This window comes from Acyrthosiphon pisum, chromosome X, assembly GCF_005508785.2.
Source record: "Acyrthosiphon pisum isolate AL4f chromosome X, pea_aphid_22Mar2018_4r6ur, whole genome shotgun sequence".
In the NCBI taxonomy this organism is placed as follows: domain Eukaryota; kingdom Metazoa; phylum Arthropoda; class Insecta; order Hemiptera; family Aphididae; genus Acyrthosiphon; species Acyrthosiphon pisum.
In genome coordinates, this window is record NC_042493.1 from 94923813 (window position 1) to 94940124 (window position 16312).

The window sequence follows — 16312 nt, forward strand, 5'->3', positions numbered from 1 at the left end:
GTAAAATCATTACATTCATCGTTTCACTCAGAATCTAAACTAAACTAATTAAAAAAATTGAAATTTTCTTTTGCCCATAATAGTTCCAAAAGAGAAAATATTTTTCATGTACAGAAAATAATATTGTTGGATAAAAATTTTTGTTTTTTGTGAGTTACACTTAATCGATTATGTCAAAAAATAGTTTTGCGTGACAAAATCTCTATTTTTCGTTATTATGTATTTCTGGTTGCTTTTGAAAACTAAGTACTATGATTATTTTTAGTTTTGACCCACCAAACTACAAACTCAAATCTCATTCCTACCACATGAAATACCAAAAAAAATAGAATAAAAAAAAAAGCGGCTATGTTTAATGGATAGAATTAATTTTTAATTCAGTGGTATAAAATTATTATAGGTACCTATATGAAAAACGATTCGGAGTAAACACTATCTGTCAGATTTTAATATTAATAAATATATTTGACGATATTATTGTGATTAAAGAAATTAATTTTACTATTAGGAACTACAACAGTAGGTTAAAATCTTTTTTGTCAAAATAATTACATTTGAAAATGTCATGTGTATAAAATTTAAGAATATACCCTTAAAAGTTTCATATACCTACCCACAAATAATTTTTTTAAATTACAACAAAATAACTAAAATAGTTATTCTTGGTTTTAATATGTAATTTCATCCAAATTTTAACTCGAAATTTCTGTAAAAAATATGTGCATTTATACACATGTATATTTTTTTAGATTTTTTGGTTTTAGTGTGAACTATTTATGAGAATCCTTGTTTTAAATGTTCAATATTTAGCTGCAAAAATTGGACATTTAAAATTGTTTATCTACTTGCAATAGATTTGAAAATTTTAAAGCTTTTCATAAATTTTGTCAAAATTCAAATTTTAAATAGGTACTTGTTACCAGGGCTCGAATTTGAAAAAAAAATTCCGTTTAACGTTATTTACAATTAAAACGTAACAGAATATTTGCGCTTATCGTTATTTAGATTTAAAACGTTATACATGTTTTGAGCTTATCGTTATACAGAATTAAAACGTTACACATTTTATGCGTTTATCGTTATTGGTAATTTAAACGTTATTCAAATATTCTGTTTGTCGTTATTGAAAATTAAAACGTTATTAATTTTTACATTTACCTAAGTATTTAATACTATTGAAAATTAAAACATAATCCAGTATTACATTTTACAATAATTCTTATTGATAAATAAGAATGATTACTTGTTCTCACAGGATTCTTACAATTTGGAACTTGACAGGTACTTTCGTTTGTATTTAAATTATATTGAAAGAACATACGACCAGTTGGGTTAGATTTCGTTCTTGGGATTTTGCAAATCAATTATTGACGTCTAAAAACTAAAACCACTCACACTCGCGAGTCGTGAAACATTAAACATGAAATAATCCAAATCGGCAAAACGTTAAAAATTAAAATCACGCACACCGTTGCGCGTCGCGCATTGAAATCAATATAATAATATTGTAGATAGGTACTATTCACTAAATAATAGATTTATCAATAAATAAAAATAACGTTCCTCCACGTGGAAAAACATGGGGTATTTTAGTATTTTACTCATAATTTTTGTTCAATGAATTATAATCTTAACTATTATTCCGATTAGTTCCTAAAATATACCAACATGGCAACACAATATAACCATTAACCAGACACAAATTTAAAATTAAATAAACCATGGAATGCAATTAGAGATTCGTGGAATTATTGCGGAAATCGTCTATAAATAATAAACATAAATATTCATTGTATTATAATATTATTATAACATAATACGAAGGTAATAATTTATTATGAAAACGTTATATTTATTGTTATATAACGTTTTATTTTCGCTTACTGTTTTACTATTTTTTTCGTTTTATGTTTTAGGTACTAAAACTGTCGTTCATTGCATTGTTTTGTTTAGTGATAATTTAATATTACCGTTTACTGTTTACCGTTTTGTTTTCTGTTATCTTTTTCAATCGTTTTTTGACAAGTATATTATAATGTCATAAAACGTTTTCGAGCCCTGCTTATAACAAAAAAATTGTGCCTATGGAACTTTGATAATTATTAGCTGCTATTATAACCACTTATGGGGACCCTTGTATTACAGGTTTTAGACCCGACAGATACAATTTTATTGTAATTTATATAATAAAAAACTCAAAAATTTCAATTTTCAAATGTCTATAAACAACTCAAAAGTATTCAAAATATATTGAAAATGTTATCATGTATGGAAAATAATAAAATAAATGATTGATGAAAATTGAAATTACCTGCGGTAAATAGTTTTTAAATAAGAACAAAATAGGAAAATCGTTGTATGAGAGTTGGTTAATTTATGGGCGTATATGCATAATGTCTAATTTCAAACGCTCGTAAAAAAAATAATTTGGCATTCGGTAAACATTTAATTAACATTCGGCGAAAATGTCATGCACTATTGATTTTATTTAGAGTTACAATAAACTGGTAAAATCTAAATGTATCCTTAATTTCTTGATTGTTTTTCATGACACTTTTTAAAACAATTGCGAATTAATTGTGACACCCCGAAGGATCAACTAGAATCATTTTCTTACCAAAAAATATACAGTTGAAGAAAATTGAATTATTTTTACAGTCAAAAAAGTGATGACAGACACAAATTAACACGTAAAATCAATACATTCATCACATACAGAATTTTAAAGGAGTAGATAATTACAAAAATCTGATAAATAAGATTATATTTGTAAAAATATCTATAAATATCAATATTTGTTATAAACCGTTAAACGGTATAATGGTAGTTTTATTGTTATATAACTCAAGTCAAATTTAAAATGTAGTAGAAGTCGTGTGTGTGGCATGAAAGTACCTACTCAGGACTCAACGGTTATGGTACCATCTGAATATAGGGTATTGTGGGCTTCATTATAAATGTATAACTTAGAAGTGGTGTTCTTGTTCTATCGTCTACACTGAAAGCCGTGCAATTGTGACCAAAATGAGTTTGTCCTTGCAGCTATTGGTCGTGGAAGGTTGCGGTTATTAATATAAATTTGTGAATATTAATTAACATCGCTTATCTTAAAAGTACTATATGGCTGTGACTATTAAAAAACCTACGAATAAGCTGAATGCGCTTATTCTTGATATTGTGACTATCCGCTGTTGTTTATGGCAATGCCTAGCCCCAAGTTGATTATCATTCTACAGAACCTATGAATGCCATAATTTAGTTACCTATTATTATTTTGACTGTATTATCTTATATTTTTTAGTAGTTTTGATATGTATAGCAACAGCATTCAAGAAAATTTTTTATTTTTATTTTTTTAATCTAATTGATTAGTGACCACAAAACTGTATTATTATTATATATCTGCAGTGGATAAAACTTACAAATTATAAAGCAATAAATATTATATTATGCCCAGATACTCCTTGATCAAATGGATATATTTGGGTATTTCCAGGAAGATATAACCGTCAACCAAATACTAGAGGTTAAATTTTCTATACTTATATAGTCTTTGATACAATTTAAGTCTGAAATAGGTACATAATAACAGATATTTAATTTTTTTTAACATTTTCCAATTTTATAAACAATATAATATCTTGGTGTGAGACGAATCTCAAGTAGGTATTTGTAAGTTATTATTTGCAAGTGTGTGATTTTTATGAATCATGTCAAAATGTTCAAAACTTTGAATACTGATAAAAAAAAAATAGTGCTATGCATCTTAAACATTTTTAATTTGCTATTATAACAGCTCACGAGGAACGTATCACATTTTTAAATCTAAGATATAAAAAGAAGAATGTTTATGAATCGTTTTATCAAACTCAAAATAATTAACACCAAGGTTTTGGTAAGATGATAGCCAGACTAATCCAAAGATTAGCGATGATGGAATCATCAAGGAGGCATAGAATAGAAAAAATTGCAAAACTCAGTTGTAATTTTTAATAATCCTATTAGTCGTTGGAGTGATATCTTGCCAATATGACATTGTATACAAGTATAGATTAGCATTAAAAATAAATACTAGTAATACAATAATTATAAAATATAAAGAACAGATATTGCAGTTTATTTAACTATAAAAAATGTTTATATTTTGTTTTACAACACAGTATATTCTATGTATTAGAAATCTTAAAATATTAATAATTTTTCTTAAACTTTAATTCTTTATGGTTTTGTTGTTGCTTATTATCTGAAACGATATTTTCTATATTTAGGTTTATAGAATTTGTTAAATTAATTATCATAACTTTTGTTGGTGACTGTCCCATTGAGAAACACTGTTGTATACTACTCAACTTAAAAATATAGTACATTATGTTATATTAATTAGTGTGCATAATAATTGACAGTAAAGTATTATATTAAGGTATTTACAACTAAAAAATCTTCTTTTAAAATAATCTGGGTACAATTAATAAATTTGTTAAAGTGAGTACATTTAATTGCAATAAAAATATGAACACTGCAAGAGTCACTAAATTAGAATATATTACGAACATATTCAGTGAGACATCTTCTTGAATAATAATAATAAACAAAAAATTAATAGAATTGATAGTCAGTACTTCATATCTTATCATCTAAAAAGAAAAACAAATTAAACAATAATTAAATACAAAATATTCAAAAACTATCATATCTTAATGTATTTGCTTACTATAAAAATTCCATTTTGTGTATGTTGGATCTTTGTCGCGCAAACTACGTATGTACTTGCGATCATCTTCAGGTCTTTCCTGTTAAATATAATATAAATTATTTTTGCTATACCATATTATATTATGTTCATACATACATATATATTTATGATGTTACATTATAATGTAGACACTTTATAACAATATTGTATAAATAATTAAGTGCTCACAATTATTTTATTATTTTTAATTTATATAAGTGAACATAAATAGATAAATAAATTAAGAAATTACGTAGAAATGTGCAATAACTTATGACTTACTAGTTTATACTTCTATGCCCTACAAAAGTTTAAAATGTAGTTATTTACTAAAAAATAGAAATATTCCATCTAAATGCACTTTTATGAAATTTGTATCAAAAAATACAACAACAAGTAAGTACTTACAATCAAATATAAGCACTTGCTGTCATCTGGCTACAATGCTATTATATTAAACAAAATATTCTAATATTCTTAAGAGGACGCTACAAAGATATTTTTGTCTCCGTCTTACAAGTGTAATATAGCAAATTTACGCTCAGCAGATCACGTTTAACTCCATTAATTTAAAAATTAGAGTGAATTTACCTATAATGAAACTTGATGGTGAGAACATTGTCTGTGTTTGTTAGTAAGTTGTTAATGATTACTCAGGTCTTAAGTGAGTTATGAGCATTTTTAATTTACACTTTATTATATACGCATCATTTTCTAAAAAATTGAACTATCGTAAAAAACCTACATGCAAACACAGATGTTTGAATGTTTCTCAAAAAAATTCATCTTTAAAAAAATAAATTTTTTTAGCCTTTTTAAGTTTTTGAAAACATTTAAACTTTTTTTTTATAATTCTTAGCTTTTTTATAGCTCTTCTAAAGAAGAAATTTAAAATTGTTTAAGAATAACCAAAAAAAATTGATTTTTGGATGATTAGTATATAAGAGAGCAAATACGAGTCATGGTGTTTATTACTAGGAAATATGGTATAAAGGAGAAAAAATTATTTAAAATTCAAGCTTTACCGTGAACAAAAGCAAAAAAACAAAACAGAAATTTAGTAAAATCTTTAGGTTTTTGTTAGTGGAATGTGTCATCATTGTAATGTAAAAATGCAAAAATAACCAGAAAAAAATGGAAATAAGCTTTTTTTTAAATCGTTGATAAAAGCAAAAAAAAGCACTTTTTAAATTTTATTATTGAACATGTTGAAACATGACATTCACTACCATAGCACTCAGCTAGATTTTATGTCAAACCATAAAAACGTTTTCATTCAATAATTAGTTTTTATCATAGAAAATATTATATTGTTATATTTCTATAACATTTTCAAATCAACTACTTATAAAAATATTACATATCTCAAAAATATGCTTTTAATGCTCATTTATTCATATTTCTTACCTCTTGTAGCTGCATACACAACAAAATATACTTATAAACATAAAACAAACATCTAGTAATACGTCATAATGAATTAAAATGAAAAACAACGATTATATCAAATAATATTTATGTTTAAGTGAGGGTATACTTTTTTTGTGTTGTGACTTGTAGGTAATGGTATTCATATTATGCCACTCATTAAAATTAGATTAAGCTTTGCAGAATATTATACTCTTATTTCTTATATTTTGTATTATTTTTGTGAAATTACCTTTCTTTTGCAGCTGCTCAGCATAGATATAATTGAAACACAGATAGCCTGAACAGTTAATGCTGGTGACCAATCATCAGAAAGAATAGATAAACATATATGGCCATTACTATATATGTGTGGATGGACTGGAATGTTATCGCCTACAAATGTAACCTTAAAAAAATAAATATGTAAATAAATTAACAATTATAATATATTATAAATTGTTTACTTCAGGTGCCTCAAAAGGATATGTTCCATCAAACTTGAATTGTAGTTTAAACTTTTCGCCTTCAAATAAAGTACCTTCAGCACCATTCATATATACAATCCAACTAAAATGTAAAATTGAACATTAGATAGCAATACAATACTTTTTATAATCAAAGCATAAAATATTATTAAATTAATATACATGAACACTGGTTTTAGTAGAACCAATTTAATTTAATAAAAATATACTCGCTTTAAGTTGTAGTACTTTATAAAAAGGATTATATTATTCAAATGATAGTTTTGTTATTAGAAAATCCAATTTTAAATTTTTTAAATAACTGCATTTAAAAGCTTATTTTAACTTTTTATTTGATTAAATAACTTTCTTTGGAATATGTCTTTATTTTGTCTGAAACTATTCTGTATATTGAGAAAATATAGGAAGAGTTGGGTAAATTACTTTTAAAAAGTAATGCTAATTGCAACATTACTCGTTACTTCAAAAATGTTTATTTAAATTACATTTGCGTTACCTAAAATTATTTTTATCACGTTATATTATTTTTTCATTAATAGAGTAGTGCGTTACAAATAATGTTACTTACTAATTATGTATATATTTTACAATCATTGACCTAGTTATAAAAGACCTATCAAGTACAAATGTACAAATGTAATCATCTCACCTATTTGGCTATATTATACACATAAGTCATATATCATCATTAATTTTGATTACATTTGATTTTTAAGCCGAATTCTTTTCTTTCTACTAATAAAGTGAAAACATTTATTCCTGGGATGTTTAATAATATTTTTAACTATTGTCGGAATCAAAAATATCATTCATTTTCATTTTTTCTGGGATATCCTATTGGTTTGTTTTTGTAATATATTTAAAACTATTATTTTAATAACGTGGAAAATAACGCGTTATTGCGTTACTTCATAAAAATTACTTTTTATAAGTAATTTTGTTACAATTGCGTTAGTTTAAGTAAAATGTAATGAAATATTGCTGCGTTACGGAAAAAGTAATTGCGTTACAGTAATTTGTAATTTGCGTTACGTTACTACCCAACACTGGATATAGGCACTCGCTACTGAAATATTAGACTCTTAACTATATTAAATAACTTATACAATCTAAATGTTTAGAATTGAAGAGTATTTATATCCGAATTTCTGTTGCAGGACTGGCATTAAATATATTACATATCGATATTAGATCTACTTAATATCCATAAGATCAAAGCAAAATTGTATATTATAATACAACAAAAAACATAATTAATACCAATTCATTTTAAAATTAAAACAATTATACAAGTATTTAACTAAGTATCTAACACAGTAAAACTTCGGTAAGACGGAAACTCTGGTAACATGGACAATTTATTATGTCCCGATTCAAATACATAATATAATGAATGTGAATCCCGTCAAGTCGGAAAAATTGGACAGTCCTAATGTTGATTCCATCTTAGCAAAGGTTTACTGAAATAATATATTTTCGGTGAGACAACAGGTAGAGCGCATGCTATAGAGTGGAACAGTTCGAGAACATTTCCGGAGACGCAGAGGTGGCAACACAGTACGCTCTGTACGGCAAGATTGTTTGAGAATATTCGAAACTATTGACGCGCACTCACCACAATATCACCACAGGCAATAGATTACATACAATTTAAACATTTATGCTATATAATTATTGATTAAATACACAAGCAATGATTACTATTTATACTAACAGTTTAAGATTTTGTTCGGTTTCTTCGCCATCAACACACATTCCCTCCGGTGGTTCATCGACAAAGAATCTTAGTTCCTTTAGAAGTCTTTTCTGTGTAAATACGAAAAATTATAATAATTATTTTATACAATAAAGATTTAATTTTAACAATGTATAATATGGAGATGGGTACATACTTCAGATGGATATGTCGACATGATCTCCCGACGATTTTCGACACAGTAAAATAGTAAATCAATTTTATCTCCTAGTAATAATATTATCGTGTTGTTCGATCAAACAAGTTTAGAAATTAATATTCAATGTAGAATACGTCTTATTGCGTCGTAATACGTATTATCATAGGATAATATAAAAGTGAGTCACCACACCCACAACACTGTCCACCAGGATTCAAGATAGTACTATCACAGATTATATAATCAATGGTGATATCATAGAACTTTAATATCCCGAAAACTAAATAGAATAATCACGGTTTATTAGGATATATTTTACAACCGTGTGAATAAGGCAAAGATTTTTATAATGTAGGTAGTAATATTGTGTAGTCTATACTAAGTCTGTGGAATAAGGAGACCAAAGTCGTACGGGCCAAAGTCGCGAAAGGAGCGCGATTAAACGGCCACAGGCTGCGTTGCGTACGCTAAGGTCGCTACTTTAACACGCGTAATATTGGCAAAACGAATGAACACTGCGTAGTGGGAGTGCTGTCGACGCCTATAATCGCACTGATGGTTAGGCGGGTTCTCCATACGTGGAGTCGAGACTAGAGTCTAGAGATTGTATTTATTTTCCCTACATTCCGCATACATTTTATCTCAAGTGATGTTTGTTTAAATGTATTTGACAATATTAGTGGAAATTGTACTCGACAACCTATACAGCGTTGGCTATAAAAGCGTATAAAGTTTCGTAATTTATTATAAAAAGTAAAATAACCAGTATAAAATTATATCTATACATTCCGAATCGGAAGGTACAAATTATTTCCACCAGATCACGTATTGTTAGCCTATTTTACCAATAGGGATTATTCATGTTTTTTGGAAAATAGATGCATTATTTTGAACCATGATCCTCCTTCGATTTTATAGCTTGTACGATTACGCATTTATACATGTACATATGTGATATGTGTATATTTCCTAAATATTATTTTTATTTTTGTGTGAATAGCGAATACTTAAATTATACAATCTGTTAACGGTATAATATCTAGTTATATTATAGGGATCCAGTGACGGATCTACAATTTTTTTGGAGGGGGCCCATTGTCTTTTTCCAAGTTTTACGACTCTGAAATTTAAAAATTGTCCAATTTATTAACCTAGATGGTAGGTCAATGGGGGGATCAAGCTCATCAGCCCCCCTTAAATCCACCACTATATTTATCTGTGTCCACAGCAAGTTTGATACTATTCGATACACCGTACATATAATATGTGCAGGGCTAAAATTTAAAATAAATATATAGTTTTTACGTTTTTGGATATTAATTAAACATAAAACAATTTTAATGTTTATAGTAATTGTTAGGGGCGTCCTCGTAAGGTGGACTGACATACATAATAATTATTGGTAAATTTTATAATTTATATTAAATTATTTGATATGTTTTTTTCCTTGTGGAATTTCATAGTATTATCTTGTTATCAAAACACGTAGGTATTAGCGGTCATAGAATTTATGTTATTTTTTTGCTAATACCTACTAGTTTATTAATTATTAGTACAACTATGGAACATATTATTTAGTATCTTATATTAAATTTATAATTTAAACATAATTTCATGTAATAATTTATAATATCACATATTTATAATTTCACCGTGCCTACCTATTTATGAAATTAATAAATATACTATAACAGGCGTGCGCAGACTTTTTTTCCAGGGTATGCCGGTATTTTTAAACATACCTACCTAGCTCAATACAAAACAGGTGGGCATGTGGGTCACTCTGCTGTACAGTAGGTTACAAGTGGGTCACTGTTATGGATGGTGTTAAATTTTAATTCAATGATATAATACCATTGTATAAGAAAAACGATTCTGAGCGAAAACGGTCAGTCAGCATATGATATTCCTAAGTATATTTGATGATATTATTGTAAATAAAGTAATTTATTAATATATAACCTATTTACATGGAGCTTTATTTTAAATTTTTAATCATTTGCTATAAATTTGAACATTTTATACATTTTTAACTAAAAATAATTATTGAATTTTGTCAAAATTCGAACTTTAAATGCTTATAAAAAAAAATTGCGCTTATATATTTTCAATATTTTTTAACTGCTATTGTAACAATCTATCAGGAGCCTTACATTACATTTTCACGCTTTTTTACCCATGACATAATATTTGATTGATATTTATAGAAAAAAAAACTAAAAAAAACTGACACAACCGTAAACAGCTCAAAAAGAGTCAAATTATTTTCAAAATTGTATGGTGTAAAAAAAATGAAAATATAAACATTCAGTGAAATTTTAAAGTATCTACAGTCATTCATATTTTAATCACAACAAAATAAGGAAATCGTTTCATGAGAAATCGAGTGAATATCAAATGTCGTAAAAATATGAATTTCAAACGCTCATAAAAATTTAATTTGACTTTCTTGAAGACATATTTTTTTTTTGATAAAGGTAGACAAACATACGAATAATCTTGTATTACATTTTCAAATCTTAGATTTAAAACGAAAAATTTTTATGAAATTCTAACTCAAAATAATTTGCAAAATTTCGTGATATTTTTTACGTATTTTGTCAATATTTGGAATTTAAATGCTTATAAAAAAAATTCTGACTATGGATTTTTGATTTTTTTTCATCTACCTTTGAAACAATATACTAGGAGCCTTCTATTAAGTTTTTAAGCTTTTTTAACCAACAAATACAATTTTATTGATATATTTATAGAAAAAAAAACTAATAAGATTGGAAACTGAAAATGTCACAAAACAGTTCAAAACAAATCAAAATATTTTGAAAATTTATTCATGCATAGAAAATGAAAATATAAACATACAGTCAAAATTTCATGTACCTATGGTTATTTGTTTAAGAGTTGCACCAAACACCAAAATCGATTTTTTCGAAAACAGATTTAGCGTAAAAATTCCCGTTTTATCTTAATTTTTCTTTTGTTTTTCACGTCGCTTTTGAAAATTACGGGGAAACTTTTACTTTTGACCCCCCAAACTAGATTCACTTTCCTTTATAAATATAAAAATATTTTTTAACTATCCAAGTGTCTAGTGTCAAATATCTAGGTGAAGTAGACACGGAGTCTATTGAAATATAATTATCGAAAGATACACCAGTAACTTTAAGATATTGTCTTAACCCAACATTAGTGAATTTTATACTTGACATTTTATTTTGTGTTATATATTTTAGTGTAGGTACTTTATTGGTGATAAATAATTGATAACGTTTGGGTTTGACAGAAGTGGACTTATTTGTTCGATATGATTAAAATTATATACACCGAAAAGCACTCCGAACAGTCTGAACAGTAAATTATATTGAACAATAATGGATCTTCCTATGTTCATGTTACAAACCTATAACAACAACTAAAATAACTATTCCAAAAGATTATATCGCAGCCACAACAGCATTTTCCACTTTGCGTCGTCTTATACATTACTTTCGAAATACTACTGGCCTAGTGAGATTAAAATGTCTTCGATAGCACCGGGATATTAATATTGATCCAGTGATTGTAATTCATGAAATGGTGAAAACTTCAAAATGAAGTCTCAATTTCAAGTCTTCACAAGTTTTTTTGTTGATTTTTTTCTAATATAACATTTATTTTTTTATTTCTATTATAACTAAAACTCGGAAACCATAGGAGCTAATAAACGAAAAATATGAATGTAAATTTACAGGAATAAATTGTAACATGTCAAATATGCAAAAATATGGAAACTTTTTCCCCCCAACATTCAATACTCCGAAAAAAAACTATTTTATGTTGTTATTAGTTTGTGTTAAAAGAATTTTACCTACAATTTGGAAAAATAAATTTATAATACCTATTTATAAAATATGGCGGCGTTGTCGTTAAATTATTAATAGTCAACGACGACGATAACAATCAATATCTATACCTATTTAAATAATAACGAGTAGGTATATATTATTCATTATTCAATATTATTATTAAAATAAACAGCTCGAGAAAGAAAAAGATTAATATTTTTTTTTGAAAATATAAGATAATGTGCATAATTGTATGCGTTTGAAAATGAAGAAATATACACTTTACCCTTAAAATTGGCGAATTATACTTAGTACCTATGCATTTTATTTGATATTTAAACTGACCATTGTATAGCTCGGATTTTTAGCTTGGTCCTCTATATAAATCGAGGGCATATTAATATATTATATAGTAATAATAGAATAATATGCAACTCCTACAACTTCCGAGCCCTACTTAATATGATTTATAATAATTTTTTAAAGTAATAATTATTAATTTATTGTTACATATTTTATTAGACACCTACTTACGTTTGTTAATGAAGTATAAGCAATGTAATACACTGACCGTATAAGTATACAATCGTGTATGTATTAATATATATTATAATATTATAGATACATAATACGCATTTTACATTAACTAAGTAGCATATTGTGTTATCTATTTTAACAATATACCTAAACCCCCTAATCCTGGGAATTATTTTCTGGTTGAGCCACTGTTGAAATGAACAAAGTGAGTTTATATGTTATAATACAATGTTGTTCCGTATAATTATAGGCTTGCTCGCATTTAAATCGTTGTAAAAATCATGTGCACTTGTCTATAATATCTGCGCCATTGCTTTCGACGGGAGAAGAAGAATAGTTCACATCGCCACAATAAAAGCTCGTGTACAAAAATAGATAATAATATAAGCAGGTTTCGTGTATTGTATTATATTTTAATCCTATTCACATAACAAACACGCACACCATTCACACTGAATCGTACAAGTGTCTGTACCTTTATTCAAAAAGTGAAAACTTTAAACATAAATTATTATCGTGTCAATGATTTCCTAACAATCATTTTAGATTGTTGGTGTTAGTAGACACCAGTGGTTGTGTTCAAAGATTCATAGAATTCATTCTACCCAGTAAAAAAAAAAATATATCAAAACATGAGTATTTTTTATAGATTTATATTATTCAATATTATTTTTTAAAAAATAGTTACTGAAACATAAAGGTCACCAAATATTTTTGAATTGTATGTGTGGGATTAGGATACCTATCTATAATTTATTCATGGAATGCATTAAAACAAGCTTAGAAACCGGATATCTAGCACTGTCGCAGAGTAAGTTTTCTAACTCGTTTTTATTCAAAATCTGGCAGAAGACAGTCATTATTTCTTGTATTTAATAGTATCACCAAAAAACCAAGTGAATACTGAATACCAAATTACCAATAAAAAAAAAAATGATTTAAATTAGAAAACAGAATAAAACCGATTCGTTCTTTAAAGGTTAAGAACGATCATTTTCGGCCACTCTCGTCGCGGAGAGTCGCGCATGCGTTACTCGTATAATATTACACATTATGATTATTTATTTGTACCTACACTTCAACATTATTAAATCCTCTAATATTTGGTCCTAGTCACACGCTAAATACTATTACATAATATTTAGTAAGCACTCATGTATTCACCAACTATAATTTATTCGACCAAATTTCTAAAAAAAATTGAATAAGACTTTCTTACATACTTTTAGTCCAATATTATAAATTCTCAATATTCAGATTTTAAATAAATTTTAAAGTATGGGATGACTTATATATAAGGGGCTCACATCGGTAATTACCGTGGTTACTCACGACCACCGCCCGTCGGCTCGTAAAATAAAATTGATATTCGGCAGGATGTTAATTGCCCACGACACGACGGCATTAGGTTTGACGGAACAGTTTTTTTATCGGTAAAAAACAAACTTATCGTGACCTATACGTCTGTGAGTGTATTATACCAATAAAAATAATATTTTTGTTTTTTAGAACGAAACGTTAGGTAGGCACGTACTTTAAACATCAAAATTGGGAATCATAAAGAAAGGATTCGATATCGACCTTTTTTAAACAGTTCAGTATATTTCGCATCGTTCCAAATGTCTGTTTCCAGGTCGTGTTAATGTTTTTAATTATTGCGATCATGATTGTGTGTAAAATAAATAATGGATCGATCCTGCCTGCGCGCGCGCGTGCAAACGTCAATAATGCGTATATAGATAAAAGAAAATTAATTATTTATTTTAAAATGTCAAAAGTATCAATTTTTTTAAGACTTTAAGCGACACTTATAGTAGACAGATAATTTCTAATCTCGTTGTTAGACGTTAGTGTATTAGTCGTATATTATGATTATTATTGTAGATGGAGTTCAATAATGGGACGAGTGTAGGTAAGTTCCTACACACGAGACCTACCTAGCCGGTTTAAAAATTACATAATATTATGGTAATTCCTATAAATGTGGACAAAATTATATAATGTAAAATCCTATTAGGCACAACAAAGTCAACGACACATTAAGTGGCCCGCTACTGTCGTCAATTTTAGTTCAAATGTTTTGGGAATTTAATTATTATTAAAATATTATTTCATATTAAATTTACGAACTACAAGACATTTGTGGCATATCATGCTATTTAAAAAACGTCGAAATTCAATGATTGTATATATCGTCGTGTATTGTTTTATTTAAAAACATTTTCGTATCAAAAACAAATAATATAAAATAAAATAAATCTTCTTCCTTAACATACTTTGACGATGGACATTAATATGGTGAAAAATGATTATCATTTTTAATTATGAAAGGAGAATAGTTTAATATTTATCTAAGTAGTTTATCAAAGGTTAATAAATTCCAATAGAATTTTAATCACAATTATACTGTTCAGACAATGACTAAATATTTATTTTATAGTTATTCGGACTTTTGGTAAAGACGTTTATCAGATTTCCACGTTCCGTATCCATCTTATATATTTATTATATATATTTTATTAGATGTAAAATAATGACTTTACAAATGAAATAACTGCAATTCTAATTAATATTTAAACTTTTTATATATATAATTTATACACAAATAAAAATAATTCAGTATAATATTTATTTTTATTATTTTTTTAAAATAAAATTTTATTAATTAAATTACATTTTCTTGTTATTATTTTTGTGCATCTTAATAAAAAATGAATTATCTTTACTTATATATTCGATATTTGTTTTTAACACTTGTTATTATTTTCATGGATTAACTATACACTACAGTAAAATTTAATCCAAAGTTATAAATTTGTTTTACATTTTATATTTTTGTTTTACTATGGAGATTATAAAATCGAATAAAGGTAGTAACAAGTTATGTCTTAAAGGTTATAATATCTGTATTGCAAAGTATATTGGGAAATATAAAAAAACTTGGAACTTGGAATTGTTCTAAAAGGTGTTCAATTAAATGTACCGGAGAATTATACACCAATCTTGAAAGAAAAGACCGCGATTTAAAAACAGAGCATACAGTATTTCACTAAAACCAACCAAATATTTATACTTTAATTATTGTGTTATGCTTTTTCGAGTTGTTATTATTATTTTACAGTCGAAAATCGTCTGACGATTGACTCTATTATTATTATTATTATAGATTCTGAGTGGAACGATGAATGTATTGATTTTACAATGATGTGTGTTTTTTTTTTTTTTTTTATTTTTTTTTTTGTGTCTGTGTACACGATAAGTTGTCGAAATAATGCTACGATTTTCAACTTCAGTATCTTGTTCGATCAGAAAGTGAATATCGTTGGTGCATTGGGGAGGTCAAAGTTTAAATTTCCCAGTAGTTTTCAAAAGCGCCGGGAAGAACAAAAGAAAAATTAAGGAAAAACGGGAATTTTTACGCAAAATCGA

At 26.8% G+C, this 16312-nt stretch overlaps 1 protein-coding gene across 1 annotated transcript; it reads right to left on the minus strand.

The window, feature by feature from the left end:
- Positions 1-4449: 4449 nt before the first annotated feature.
- Positions 4450-8736, minus strand: LOC100167313 (ubiquitin-conjugating enzyme E2 W-like). Its single transcript, XM_001944528.5, has 6 exons — positions 8520-8736; positions 8342-8433; positions 6607-6709; positions 6393-6548; positions 4712-4790; positions 4450-4634 (listed from the first exon to the last, which is right to left on the minus strand). The coding sequence occupies exons 1-6, from the start codon at positions 8538-8540 to the stop codon at positions 4621-4623; spliced, it is 465 nt and encodes a 154-aa protein (XP_001944563.1). The 5' UTR covers positions 8541-8736; the 3' UTR covers positions 4450-4620.
- Positions 8737-16312: the final 7576 nt, after the last annotated feature.

What these genes read in the sequence shown, in the direction of transcription:
- LOC100167313 (XM_001944528.5), bottom strand. Translation starts at nt 8,540, where the DNA reads ATGTCGACATATCCATCTGAA. An exon ending in TGTCGACATATCCATCTGAA is followed by an intron (nt 8,434 to 8,519) that starts GTATGTACCCAT and finishes GTATTTACACAG; the next exon opens with AAAAGACTTCTAAAGGAACT. An exon ending in ACCGAACAAAATCTTAAACT is followed by an intron (nt 6,710 to 8,341) that starts GTTAGTATAAAT and finishes TTTACATTTTAG; the next exon opens with TTGGATTGTATATATGAATG.